General features: G+C 43.2%; 1 protein-coding gene across 2 annotated transcripts in view; it reads right to left on the reverse strand.

The window, feature by feature from the left end:
- Positions 1 to 7,984, reverse strand: part of RTF2 (replication termination factor 2) — a 43,296-nt gene extending 35,312 nt beyond the window's left edge. For both annotated transcript variants that reach the window (XM_019972153.2, XM_019972152.2), the window contains exons 1-3: positions 7,828 to 7,984; positions 2,736 to 2,830; positions 1,487 to 1,580 (exon numbers count right to left, since the gene is read on the reverse strand). In XM_019972153.2, coding sequence (XP_019827712.2) covers positions 1,487 to 1,580; positions 2,736 to 2,830; positions 7,828 to 7,896 — 258 coding nt within the window. In that variant the 5' untranslated portion in view covers positions 7,897 to 7,984. The remainder of the gene's footprint in view (positions 1 to 1,486; positions 1,581 to 2,735; positions 2,831 to 7,827) is intronic.
- Positions 7,985 to 14,827: the final 6,843 nt, after the last annotated feature.

The following is a 14,827-nucleotide window of genomic DNA, read 5'->3' on the forward strand; positions in this document are numbered from 1 at the left end:
AATTTATCCCACTAAGAGAAGAAAGGTTCGTATTAGTATTCTCTGGAAAGGAACACCTTCTTTCCTGGCTAATGAAGCCTCAGTCAGGCTGTTCATATTATTGACCTGCCATGTTAATTTAACAGTTGAAGAGACAGTAAATCTGTGAGGCCACGATCTAATGAGTCCAAGGCAGGCTATCAGCTGGGCATTATTGTCATATTCCAAGACCCAGTTATTTGGGTTTTCAAAATTCAATTTTACAAGGAGTGACTTAACAGCCTCACTTTAGCATCTGAAGCATTTCTTCATAATTAACTGCACCAATTTGATTTCAACACTCCGGGGAGCAGCTGAGCATGTCCGAAGGAAAGCCACTACACAGTAAACTTCTTGCTTGAGAGCTGGTGTGTGCTAATTAGGTTCTTTGCTCAGAGTATTTGTGGACTATTAATTACAGTAATAATAACTTTTACATTGTTTTATTTGAATCCTTCTGTCTTTATAGAGTTATGAATTCTTAGAAAAAATATATTGCCTTAAAATTAAAAGTTCAACCACATACATTATATATTGTAAGTATAGACTTGTATAGGTTAATTTCAGTGGTCATCACATTTTTGAGATAAGGTCATTCTGCTACTGTGGGTTTTTGAGAAATGAATTTTCTTCTCAAGGAAATGACGACAAAAATCAACATGGATATCTCCACAGCATGACCATCAGCCACAATTCAGAATTATTAATTTGTCTGAAATGAACTATTTCAAATCCCTATATCCTTTAATTACCCACCCCAGACTCAAACAAAACACCTACTGTAGTAGTAGGCTAAAAACTTAAAAAAGAAAGAGGAGGAGGAAAAAAAGGAAAAACCTCAAAGCCTCAGCTTGGGAGTCAGGGGCTCTGGCTCTGATTTAAGCAACCCTCTGACAAGCCATGAGGCCTCACCATGTCACACACAGTGAGATGAAGTGTCTGACAAGCTTTACAGTTCTCAGATTCTTCACTACTTTTTTGATTTTTCTCCCACTGACCAGATTTTGTCTTCTCAACAAAGTTCCTTTACTACAAAACTTGTTTTTCCACTTCTGTGATAGAAATGTGTCAATCACAACATCTAATCAGCAGGAGATAACCACAATGACTGAAAAGTGATCTATCTATAAAAATCTCTAATTGTATAAAAGTGTCTTCTAAATAAAAAAATTCAAGTAGCTGAGTTTTAACTTCAAAAATTATGCCTCTTAACATTTATACAGCACACTGAGAATTTTTGAAGCTCTTTCACAGACATTAAGTCACCAGAGATTTATAATCCAGTAAGTACAGGTGTGGGGACTTCTGGCTTGAACTTTACATGACCTGTCCTAAATCACACCTTTATTAGATGGCTCGATGGGACTGGAATTCCAATTTCCAAGTCCAGTGTAAAACATACATGAATTCTATACAATAAACCTTAACCACTGAGACTCCCAGAGCACTTCAGAATCACCTGTCTTACCTTAATGCTTTTAATGTGAGAGGCTGCCTTCCCAAGAGCCTTTTCGGAAGATTTGTCCAATAAAAATTCAATGACTGCATCTTTGTTGTAAAGTCTGCAACAATAAAGATCAGTCAAGACATTCTGGCAACAATCAACCTTCATCCAAGGGAAGAAGACTAAACTGAGTACAGTCCAAAGTCATTTACATCTGATAACAGAAATGTCCTTGCACTCCTAAAAATGTAAATTTAATCCTGTCTTAACCATTTCCAAAGCATACAAAGAAAGAAACCAGTTTAAATCAAGGGCTATGCGGACTGGCAGTCAGAGGACTGAATGTGACCCAAACTAAGATTTTTTAAATTGGGAAATTAACATAAAACATTTTCAGGCCTCCCCGGTGGTTCAGTGGTAAAGAATCTGACTGCCAGTGCAGAAGACACAGGTTCAATCCCCAATCCAGGAAGATCCCACCTGCCGAGGGACAACTAAGCCAGAGTGCCACATCTATTGAGCCTGTGCTCTGGGTCCTGGGAACTGCAACTACTGAGCCCTGTGCCACAATCACTGAAGTCTGAGCACCCTAGAGCCTTGTGCCACAAGAGGAGCCACCATGATGAGAAGCCTGTGCACTGGAACTAGAGAGTAGCCCCCTGTCGCTGGAACCAGAGAAAAGCCTGCTAAGCAACAAAGATCCAACATAGCCATAAATAAATAAATAAAATTATTATTTTTTTTAAAGTACACATTTTCAACTTTCCCTGGGGGAAAAAAGAAATCAGATGTTTTGGAATCAGTCTACCTTCTTGAAATGTAACAACAAGCTGGAATTCAATAGCAGCTGCCTTTTATTTTATTATTTTTTTGCTATGCAGCCTGGGGGATCTCAGTTCCCCAACCAGGAACTGAACGTGGGCGCTCAGCAGTGAGAACAAGTCTTAACCACTGGAACACCAGGGAACATGAACTCTCTGGTTCACCCAGTCCTCACCATGCCCTACTGATCCCACATGGATCCTTTATGCGTTTAGGTTTGTAACTTAGCTCCCTCCTATCGGCCCCTGAGTTTCCAACCCATGGATTAAACAAACCAAACTGAATAGAAAAGTGCGGAAGTATGCTCTGAGACAGGGAATGACAACCCAGGCTTCACAAATTTGCTTGAGATAATTCATCATCTGATGAATCAAAAACTGAATTTACATGTTAAAATTCTTTTTAACACCATGTAATAAAAACTCATCTCCATTAAGTGAAGGAACTATACCTGCCAAGTTCACAGGCAACTATTGGTCGTCTTAATATTTCCTGACTTAGAGTACAGTAGTTCCACTGGGCCACTAATTCAGCATCCTTGTCGACCTGAGAAGAGAAAAAAAAAATCCTTTCAGTTAATTTTCTCCTCTGAAAGACACATACTCCACAGAATTCCACATATAAAGGCTTATTTAGTAATACCACGCTGTGATCATTTTTGTTTTTTAAATCAAATTACTGAAACACGAAGCTGGGATTTAAAAAGTCACAAGTAATCAATAGTATGTCAAATAAAGGCCTCTCTATATACGATGTGTACAAAAAAACAGTTTACATCAAGTCACTAAATTGCTTACGTCAATTACATATAAATATTAGTATTTATATCCTAATAGTAAACAAGGAAGCTCAAACAGAAAAAACAAGCAGTACAGGTTGATTTCTAACAGTGGGAACAGCTCCAAAGTTGTAGAAGAATTTAAGGGCAAAGAATTGAGAAGACAGGCATTAAAAACAAAAACAAAAAAAAGTTCAGCACAAAGACTGTATAATTCCTTACAAAAATCACCGATGTAACAAAAATGTTTTTGCAGAGTACTCACTACAAGGCATATCAAGTCATTATCCACACTGTAAAGATTCAGATCTGAGACCCTCCGAAGCCCTCAAATGATATTTCCACCTATTTAATATCCCATGTCCCACTCTCTACTGTTCCTAAAATGTCAAACCTGAATAATTTAACAAGATGGCACACTTGGGGGAAAGAAAGGAAGAAAAAATAAAGAATTTAAATTCCCTCAAATTTAATTTTTGCAGGAACTATTTAAGGGTTTACTGTATGCCAGGTACTATGCTAGACAGTTTCTGTGACTTAGTCTTTTCAGTTCAGTTGCTCAGTCGTGTCTGAGTCTTTGCAACCCCATGGGTTGCATCACGTCAGGCTTTCCTATTCATCAACTCGGGAGCTTGCTCAAACTCACGTCCATCGAGTCGGTGATGCCATCCAACCATCTCATCCTCTGTCGTCCCCTTCTCCTCCTGCCTTCAATCCTTCCCAGCATCAGGGTCTTTTCCAATGAGTCAGTTCTTTGCATCAGGTGGCCAAAGTGTTGGAGCTTCAGCTTCAGCATATTTTAGCCCTCATAGAAACTTATGAGTTTGGATTCTTATCTTTGTAGTTGAGGAAACTGAGGTACCAAGAAGTTAAATTGCGTGTCAAGGTCACACACTCAAGCGGAGGAGTGAAGATAAAGTCAGGCAGGCTCTAAAGACCATGCTTTTAATCGCTACTCTCTATTACATTTCTATTATTTTGTATAACTTTTATATTATTTTTATTAACGTACAGTTTATTTACAATATTGTGTTAGTTTCAGGTATATAGTGTAGTTATTTGAGGTTTTTGCAGATTATGTTCAATTACAGGCTGTTACAAGATATTAGATTTAATTCTTTGTGCTATACAGTAAATCCTTGTTGCTTATCTATTTTATGTATTTGTTGTTTAGTCGCTCAGTCACATCCAACTCTTTGTGACCCCACGGACTGCAGCACCCCAAGCTTCCCTGTCCTTCACTATCTCCCAGAGTTGGCTCAAACTCGTGTCCATTAAGTCGATGATGCCATCCAACCATCTCATCCTGATTTTATGTATAGTAGTTCAGTTCAGTCGTTCAGTCGTGTCTGACTCTGCGACCCCATGAATCACAGCACGCCAGGCCTCCCTATCCATCACCATCTCCCGGAGTTCACTCAAACTCATATCCATCGAGTCGGTGATGCCATCCAACCATCTCATCCTCTGTCGTCCCCTTCTCCTCCTGACTCCAAATCCTCCCAGCATCAGAGTCTTTTCCAATGAGTCAACTCTTTGCATGAAGTGGCCAAAGTACTGGAATTTCAGCTTCAACGTCATTCCTTCCAAAGAAATCCCAGGGCTGATCTCCTTCAGAATGGACTGGTTGGATCTCCTTGCAGTCCAAGGGACTCTCAAGAGTCTTCTCCAACACCACAGTTCAAAAGCATCAATTCTTCGGTGCTCAGCCTTCTTCACAGTCCAACTCTCGCATCCATATATGAATACTGGAAAAACCATAGCCTTGACTAGACGAACCTTTGTTGGCAAAGTAATGTCTCTGCTTTTCAATATGTTATCTAGGTTTGTCATAACTTTTCTTCCAAGGAGTAAGCATCTTTTAATTTCATGGCTGCAGTCACTATCTGCAGTGATTTTGGAGCCCCCCAAAATAAAGTCTGACACTGTTTCCACTGTTTCCTCATCTATTTCCCATGAAGTGATGGGACCGGATGCCATGATATTCGTTTTCTGAATGTTGAGCTTTAAGCCAACTTTTTCACTCTCCTCTTTCACTTTCATCAAGAGGCTTTTTAGTTCCTCTTCACTTTCTGCCATAAGGGTGGTGTCATCTGCATATCTGAGGTTATTAATAGTAGTTAGTATCTGTTAATACAGATAAATGTGTCCTTCCCCTCTATAGTTTAAAACAAAACCAAACACACAAACAATAAAAATCCCACCACACTACTGCAGATGTTGTCCTATTTGGTCCCAAGATCCAACAGCCCCATTTTGGCATCTTAAATAGCTCTTATCATCAGCCACACTGTAGAAGAGCCCCGAGAGAGACTTGTCACCAGTGAAGCTGACGTACTATACTTTTTGTAGATTTAAAAAGCTACATTAGGTAAGTTTAGGATCTACCTTCTAGATCTCCCACCTGCTTCACACCACAGTCCTTCACTGCTTCAAAAAAACCACCTGGGAGAGTTGGGGACAGGGAAGGAATTACTTCTTTCCAATTTAAAATTTGGTCCACACAAGGTCTTAAACCTGAGGAATGTCTTGGGCCAAATCAAACATACTATATGTGATCGACAAATGTTATTATATACCTATCTGAAACGCAAGCTCTACAAGGGCTGGACTCTGTTCACTGCTATAACTCCAGGGCCTAGAATGGTGTATATCGTAAGCACTTAATATGTATCTGTTGAGTGAATAAGGATAATAAAAATCCACCTTGCCTGGGTACTCTAGTTGTTTCAGATCACCCTTTCTTCTTTTCTTTCCCCTTCTGACATCTATTCTTAGCCAAGCCTGTCAATAAGCTACTCCTCTTCAGTTCTGGGCTCAAGGTAACAAAACCGAGCTAAATACTATTTGGGTAAAAGCTTGCTCACACAAGTGGTAGCTACCCAGCATTAATCTCTGCACACGTAGCTGTGATCAGAAGAGCACACACCATCACCTTGGGTGTTCACTCACTCTCAAATTCCATATACATTTGTTGGGAGTTGACTGTGTGGCAGACACATCACAGGGGTCACAAAAGTGACACATACATGGCCCCTGTTCACATAAGAAATAGACAAAGAATAAATAAATATAGTGATAAGCATGATAAAGTAAAGCAGCAGAAGAGGATAGAGTAATCAGAAGAGAGATGTATTTTGGCTACAGTGGGCTGAGATGACATTTCAGTAAAGAATTAACTGATGTATTAAAAAAAACACCAAATGATATGATTGTCTCAGTGAAGAACATATCAGGTTGAGGCAATTATACTCCAGGTTGAGGAACAAGGCCTATGAGCTGGAACAGAATAAAAGAACTGGAGAAGGGCAGAAGATGAGGTAAACAGATCACATCCTGTCTGATCACACAGGGTCTTGTGGGACTTTTTTTCTGAATATAATGGGAATGACTGGAGGGGTTTAAATACAGTAGTGATACATGGAATTTACTTAAAAAAAAGACTTCTCTGGCTACTGACTGGAGACTCATATGGACCACCCAGTGTGGCAGTCACTTGTATTAATATTAGGTACTTTAAACACCTTCTATTATTAAAAAGTAATCACTGGTGCTAACTCTGAAATCCTGAATAACTGGATGGGAATCCTGGCTTCATTACCTAACAGTTGTGTGATCTTGCTCATGTTACTGACTCAATTTCCCTGTTAGTAGCCTACGACTTAGCGACTGAACAACAACAAAAGCAGGTAAATTATTATACGTAATTTGCTCAATCATTGGTGAGAATTATGGATTATTCAATCACCCATTTATCTACGGTATTTATAGTGCTAGTTGAGGAGGGGGAAAAGGTGTGGCCTCAGCCCCCAGGAGCTTACCACCCTCTGAAAGTTAAAGTCGCTCAGTCCTGTCCCACTCTTTGCAACCCCATGGACTATATAGTCCATGGAATTCTCCAGGTCAGAATACTGGGAAATGTTCAGTAGCCATTCCCTTCTCCAGGAGATATTCAACCCAGGGATTAAACCCAGGTCTCCTGTATTGAAGGCGGATTCTTTACCAGCTGAGCCACAAGGGAAGCCCAAGAATACGGAGTGGGTAGCCTATTTCTTACCCACTCCAGTGTTCTTGCCTGGAGAATCCCATGGACGGGGGAGCCTGGTGGGCTGCCGTCTATGGGGTCACAGAGAGTTGGACACGACTGAAGCGACTTCGCAGCAGCAGCAGCAGCCTATTTATTCTCCAGCGGATCTTCCCGACCCAAGAATCGAACCGCGGTCTCCTGCATTGCAGGCGGATTCTCTACCAACTGAGAAGCCCAACCACCTTCTAAGACCAACAGTAATCAACTTGAACGCAGTGTACACGGTGGTTACTTTTTAAGTGGAGGCCCTGACCTCCTGAGAAAACGAAGTTAGTGTGTACAGAACTCAATAAACAGCAACTATTTGTATCATTGTTACTAGCAGCAGACAAACTTCAAATCCTGGTTCTGCCACTTACTAGCTTTGCAACTTTCTCCTCCTGAGCCTCAATTTTCAAGTCTCAAAAGTGAGGCTTCTGAAAGTATATACCCGTAAGGCTGCTTTGAAAATTACATGAGACACCCTATATCATGCATACTGTCGGATGAATGGTAACAGCCCGCAGTCAATGAACGTCCCTTATTAACACTGTGGTTAATTTTGAGTTCTCTGAAAGGGAATAAATAAGCACGGTTGTATGTGGAAACCCGTTAGCTCCTCCTCCCACCTCCCTTCGTTTCCTGGGAGCGTTCGCAGGCCGCACCACCCCCAGGCCCCACTGGGCCCATGTAGCTCACCTTCTCAACCTTCTTCGGCCCCTTCACCAGTTCATGCCTCTTAGGGATTGTTCCTCCGTCGCAACCCATCGCAAGCCGACAGAGTCCAGAGCAAGCAGCAACTTCCGGAGTCCCTGGCGACTGTAGGACTCACTTCCGGCGCGCTGCAATGACGCAACACGCTAGTCTCCACGCGGAAGGGCGGGGCGGGGCGGGGCGGGGCGGGGTTTGTGCCCAGTCTTGGTTGCTATGGAGAGCGTCGCTAGGCGCTGGGCGTGGCCCCGCAGCGGGGGCAGCTGCAAAGCGAAGGCTGGGCCTTGGTGCAAGCAGCACGTCTGTCTGCAGCCAGTCCCTTCATCTTTCCGGTGGACGTGGGATTCCTGCTGCATCCGCCTACCTAATCGTTCTTCCACCTTTCGGGGGCGGGGTTCAGGGGGCGGCGCGGGTGGGGACGACTCAGGAGCAGCAGCCGTGTTTTGGGGCCCCATCCCACCCCAGCCTTTCTGACTGTGGGCAAACATCCCTAGACTGGGACCGCGTGGAGGAAAAGACTAAATTTTATTAGTGCAATTAGCGATGAATAGGGATGGATCCATTTCAGTTAACGTTTATGTGTCTAAAAGAGAACGTATCTTTTTACTGGGCGTCAGTTATGATCGAAGCATTCACAACAGAGAAGTGATGTTAACCGAGATTGTTCGGGAATTAACTTATATGCAGAGTACATCATGAGAAACGCTGGACTGGAAGAAACACAAGCTGGAATCAAGATTGCAGGGAGAAATATCAATAACCTCAGATATGCAGATGACACCACCCTTATGGCAGAAAGTGAAGAGGAACTAAAAAGCCTCTTGATGAAAGTGAAAGAGGAGAGTGAAAAAGTTGGCTTAAAGCTCAACATTCAGAAAACGAAGATCATGGCATCTGGTCCCATCACTTCATGGGAAATAGATGAGGAAACAGTGGAAACAGTGTCAGACTTTATTTTGGGGGGCTCCAAAATCACTGCAGATGGTGACTGCAGCCATGAAATTAAAAGACACTTACTCCTTGGAAGGAAAGTTATGACCAACCTAGATAGCATATTGAAAAGCAGAGACATTACTTTGCCAACAAAGGTTCGTCTAGTCAAGGCTATGGTTTTTCCTGTGGTCATGTATGGATGTGAGAGTTGGACTGTGAAGAAGGCAGAGCGCCGAAGAATTGATGCTTTTGAACTGTGGTGTTGGAGAAGACTCTTGAGAGTCCCTTGGACTGCAAGGAGATCCAACCAGTCCATCTGAAAGAGATCAGCCCTGGGATTTCTTTGGAATGAATGATGCTGAAGCTGAAACTCCAGTACTTTGGCCACCTCATGCGAAGAGTTGACTCATTGGAAAAGACTCTGATGCTGGGAGGATTTGGGGGCAGGAGGAGAAGGGGACAACAGAGGATGAGATGGTTGGATGGCATCACTGACTAGATGGACGTGAGTCTGGGTGTTACCACCTTGATCAAAATGAAACAAAAACACTAAAAATACTCCCCACTTGGGAAGAGAAAATACAGTGTATGTGGATTGGAAAGCTTCAAGGGCTAGATGATTGAGTTATCTGATACTGCAATTAATTAGAATTAAAATAAATCCTTTAATCAGTTGGTCTCTGATTGGCACCTAATTTATTTTTATTAACATCTCAAGAACTGTAAACTTCCTAGGGACTTTGTTTTACTCCCTCTTGCATTCTCAGTGCCTGCAAGAGTCTTTGCTGCTGCTAAGTCGCTTCAGTTGTGTCCGACTCTTTGCGACCCCATAGACGGCAGTCCATCAGGCTCCCCCGTCCCTGGGATTCTCCAGGCAAGAACACTGGAGTGGGTTGCCATTTCCTTCTCCAATGTATGAAAGTGAAAAGGGAAAGGGAAGTCGCTCAGTCGTGCCTGACTCTTAGCGACCCCGTGGACTACAGCCTACCAGGCTCCTCCGTCCATGGGATTTTCCAGGCAAGAGTACTGGAGTGGGGTGCCATTGCCTTCTCCGAATAGGTTGAGAGCAAGAGTCTAAGTCCTCCATAAACCAAAAAAGTACAGATTCATTCCAAGAGGGTTGACCAGCAGACCCTAAAAAAGTTTGATTCAACTAGAATCTCATTTCTAGGGTAGGGAAACAGAAGGCTGGAAAGATCAAAAGCACTGGTCCAAGGTTAAACAGCTAGTGAGAGCTGGGGATGGCTTCTAAGATTGGTTTTCTCTTAAAGCAATGGACAGAAAAACAGAGAATAGCAAAAATAAAGGATTTTTAGACAGACTCTCAAACCAGTGTTCTTTTCGGACAGGTACAACTACCCCTCACCAAATTCATTTGGGGTGGAATAAACAAAAATAGCTGCTCTTTATCAAACTGTAATTCTATGCTGGGAGAGTTGGAAGCATTCTTGCCTTCTGTCCTCTCAACCTTAGTATGGGGTATAGTGCCTTCTGTTATCCAAGTGACAACCCTGAGGCTCAGATGTGCCAGATGTCCTGGGTCCATGGCACACATCAGGGAAGTAGAAGGGAAAGGAGGTGGGGGAGGGGCTTTCCCAAATGAGGCCCATCTAACCACAGATGCCAGGATTCTTCACCTCCTCCCCCCAAAGCTACTGATGACACCCAGTGGTAATGACTGTGTGGGCGTTAAAGTTCAGGCAGCTGCATGGTTTTTCTCTTCCCCCTTGGTTTCCTCTTTTAGAATATTGGTTTCTTAGCTACTCTGTGTTGCAGACTATACACAGCTAAAATGTACAGGTTTATTTTTTAATATCAGTAGCAACTAGTTTGTGTTGAGAGCTGTCAGGCATTGTATTCTGCCTTTATTTCATTCGAGTATTTCATTTCCAGCCACACTGAGAAGTAGGTCTATTATCTGCTGCTTCTTCCCACTGTCTGTTGAATGAGCTGGTAAAGGATATTCCCTTATGAGGATCCTTGGTGACAAGTTTGATCCCTGGATCAAGCTGTGAACTTGAAGGGCAGGAGAGGAGTGGAATCATGATAGAGAAAACCATTACCTTCTACCAAAATCAGTACTCCTTAGAGACGTCCTTGGTAGTCCAGTGGTTAAGACTCTACTTTTCCAATGCAGAGAGCATGGTTCCATTCCTGATCAGAAAACTAAGATCTCACATGCTGTTCAGCCAATTAAAAAAATCAGTATTCCTTAACCTTTCTGGGTCATTGGACCTGTTGGAGAATTTGGTGAAAGCTTTGGACTTATTCCCCAGAAAAATTATCCATAAGCACTCAGGATGCTACAATTTGTTTGTTATTTTAGTTGCTAAGTCATCTCTGACTCTTTTTGACTCATGAACTGTAGCCTGCCAGGCTCCTCTGTCAATGGCATTTCCCAGGCAAAAATACTAGAGTGGGTAGCCATTTCCTTCTCCAGGGGATCTTCCTGACCCAGGGTTTGAACCCTTGTTGTCTTCATTGGCAGGTGGATTCTTTACCACTGAGCCACCTGGGAAGCCCAGCTGTACTTTATACATATATGCATTTTATTCATGGCTTCCTGAAGCCCAGGCTAAGACCCACTACTTTAAGTGCTTCAACTGCCTGTTAAAATAGTTCCCAAATACTTCCGACTTCTAAACCATTGAGGGTTTTATTTCCTGTTAGCTCTGCCCAGATGCTCTTCCAAAGCTGCAGTTTTCAATTCTGTCTGGAAAAGGCTGATATGCAGAATAACTCGTTCTAAGAGTCAGCATGAAAAAACAAAAACGTAAAACTACGTGTTAGGATTCTTCAAGATGCTCACAGCCTGGGGACTTCCCTAGTGGTCCAGGGATTAAGACTGTGCTTCCAATGCCGGTGGTGTGGGTTCAGGCCCTGGTGGGTAATTAAGATCCCACATGCCTCTTGGCATGGCCAAAAAATAAAAAAGAATTTCATGGCCTCATTTAAGGTTACACTGGGAGGGTGTCCCAAAGACAGTTAAAATAAAGTAGAAAATGGAAGTGTTTGCGGCGGTAATTCAAGACAAAAGTTACTTTTCATTGCTGTTTTAGTGAAATATTAAAACTATTCCAGGACTCTACAGGGCCTTACATGGACTGGGCTCCTAACTACGCCTCCCAGCTTACGTCATTCATTTTTCTTTCCTACACTGGCATCTCCTCCACTTGATAGAACTCTCCAGGTATACGTTTACTCCGGAGAAGGCAACAGCACCCCACTCCAGTACTCTTGCCTGGAAAATCCCATGGACGGAGGAGCCTGGTAGGCTGCAGTCCATGGGGTCACTAAGAGTCGGACACGACTGAGCGACTTCCCTTTCACTTTTCACTTTCATGCATTGGAGAAGGAAATGGCAACCCACTCCAGTGTTCTTGCCTGGAGAATCCCAGGGACGGGGGAGCCTGGTGGGCTGCCGTCTATGGGGTCACACAGAGTCGGACACGACTGAAGTGACTTAGCAGCAGCAGCAGCATACGTTTACTCTCCAGGTGTGCATTTATTCTCCCGGTGTATGTTTGCTTTCCAGGTGTACATCTACTCTGCACACTCCCCTTGCTGTTCCCCTTGCAGAACACTCTTCCCCTACATTTGCCAAGCTGACTCTCTTCAGTGATGCATCATCACTTGGCTCCTGGTCCTTTCTTCAGAGCAATCTTTCCAGACCTCTCCATTTGAAAAGGCACATCTTGGTACTTCTCTGGAGGGCCAGTAGTTGAGGCTCTGTGTTCCCAATGCAGGGGGCATGGGTTTGCTCACTGGTCAGGGAAGTAAGATTCCCCCATGCTGCAGGGTGCATTAAAAACAAAACAAACAAACAAACAAAAAACTCAGGCTTCCGTGATGGTCCAGTGGTTAAGAATCTGCCTTGCAATGCAAGGGACACCAGTTAGAGCCCTGGTTCAGGAAGATTCCACATAGCACAGAGCAGTTAAGCCCACGTACCACAACTACTGAACCCACCTGTGCCCTAGAGCCCGTGCTGTGCTACAAGAGAAGCCAGCACACTGAGAAGCCCACCTACTGTGATGAAGGGTAGCCCCTGCTTGCAACAACTAGAGAAAGCCTGAGTGCAGCAGTGAACACCCACCACAGCCAAAAAAATAAATAAATCTTTTTTAAAAATGCACATCTCCCCCATCACCCTACCCACTACCCTGATTTAATTTCTTCCTTCCATTTACCATCACTGATAACCTGTTATAAATGTAACTTTTGATGTCTTGTCCACCATGGAGTTTTTGCATTAATTTAGATTTTTAAAATGTTGTATAAAATATAATTTATCTTTATTACCAAGTGCTGGGTGTGCCCGCCTGCATTTTGCATCCAAAGAGAGTGCCTCACTGGCCTTCACCCTCACTTTGGCCCTGGTATTCCATCTCCCTGAGCTGAGAAGAAAGCTGCATGATGAGACCCTTTGTTTTGTCTACTGCAGCACGTCTAGTGATCAGAAGAGGCCTGGGCAGATAGGAGATGCTCAATAAATGATTGTTAAATGAATGAAGGAAAGGAAAAGGACATTAGCAAATAACCTACAAATATGGGCAACTTGCAAAGGGAAAGCTTCGGGAGACCTGCGGTGCGTACTTGGGGAGAACATAACATTTTTAAAAGATGCTTTGTTAAGAAAAATAGTTGCCACCCACCTGGGTTCTTGGCGCCCCCAGGGCCTATCACATTGAAAGATCTCTAAAGGAGGCTTCTCACCACTTCCATCTTCCTGAGGAAATTTAACTTAATTGAGGTCAGGTTGCTACCACCACCACCACCACCATACACCCACCATTTCCTCTTCCTACCTGGAGAGGAAACAGTACAGAATTCTGGACATTGAAGAAACAGACTTAGCACAAAGCTGCTGAAACCTGAAAAATGTGATTTTATCTACTTTACAACTTTTTCAGAAGTAATTATCCTATTAAATCAATCAGTGGAAACTCATCCCATAACTGCTCTCTTTCAAAAAAAAGGAAGGAAACTCACTTAGCTAGGAGCAGCAGTTTTCAATATTTTGAACCCAGTGGTTCTGGTTTTATACTTTGTTGCCAAAGGTCCCTGGTTTAAACTGATCTCAAAAAAAAAGAAATATCTATAGATAGATAGAGCTCCAGATGTCTGTCTCTTTGTGGTGTCTCTGTCTCTCTTTTTGGCTCTCTCTCAGTCATTCTATCTCTCTACATACATAGGTACATACTTACATAGTGTTCTGAAACCATGTGGGACCTGTTCATTACCTCCTGGAGACTAGGTCACTTATAAAGGACTAAATGAGTTGAAACATCTAAAGCATTAGAACAGTATCTGAAATGTAGTAATCACTAAATAGATACATCCCGTTGCTATCACTAGTGTGTAACACATCACTTTGCCTCCTGGAGCAAACACTGACTGGTGTCTCCCTGGAGCAGCCCTTCCTCTCTACAGTGCCATTTCTCACTTTGCTAGGGGTTCCGGCTAGGACACAGCACTCCAGGGGTCTCTCGTGTTTCTGCATGTCTTCTGAACAGAGGCATTGGCTTGATATTTTGTTCCAGACTATCTTGTCAAGGATGTATGTAGCAAACCCCTTGGAAGACAGAGACAACATCTCCCTCCAGAGAAGAAGGGCAGGATTGTTTGCTGTCCAGTGTCATAAAGATAAAGTCTTCCTCTGAGGCAAAGCTTGGTCAGGTTTACACAGAGACTGCTATAAAAGATTGGGAGCTTCCTAGGTTCAGGGGTTTTTTATGGCTTTGGTGCAAACCCTTTGTGTGCACAGCATCACATACACACACCTTTGCATTGCCTCTGGGACTTGAGGGGTATGGGGAAATGATGTAAAAATGAAGCATTAGCAGACTTCCCTGGTGGTAGAGTGGCTAAGGATCGTCTTGCCAATGCAGGGGAGGTGGGTTCTGTCTCTGGTCTGGAAAGATCCCATGTGCCATGGAGCAATTGAGCCTGTGCGCCACAACCAAGAGCCCTGGAGTCACAGCTACTGAGCCTGCACGCTCTAGGGCCTGAGAGCCACAACTAATGAGCCCCTGTGCCACAACTACTGAAGCCC

This window comes from Bos indicus, chromosome 13 (assembly GCF_029378745.1).
Source record: "Bos indicus isolate NIAB-ARS_2022 breed Sahiwal x Tharparkar chromosome 13, NIAB-ARS_B.indTharparkar_mat_pri_1.0, whole genome shotgun sequence".
NCBI classification, from domain to species: domain Eukaryota; kingdom Metazoa; phylum Chordata; class Mammalia; order Artiodactyla; family Bovidae; genus Bos; species Bos indicus.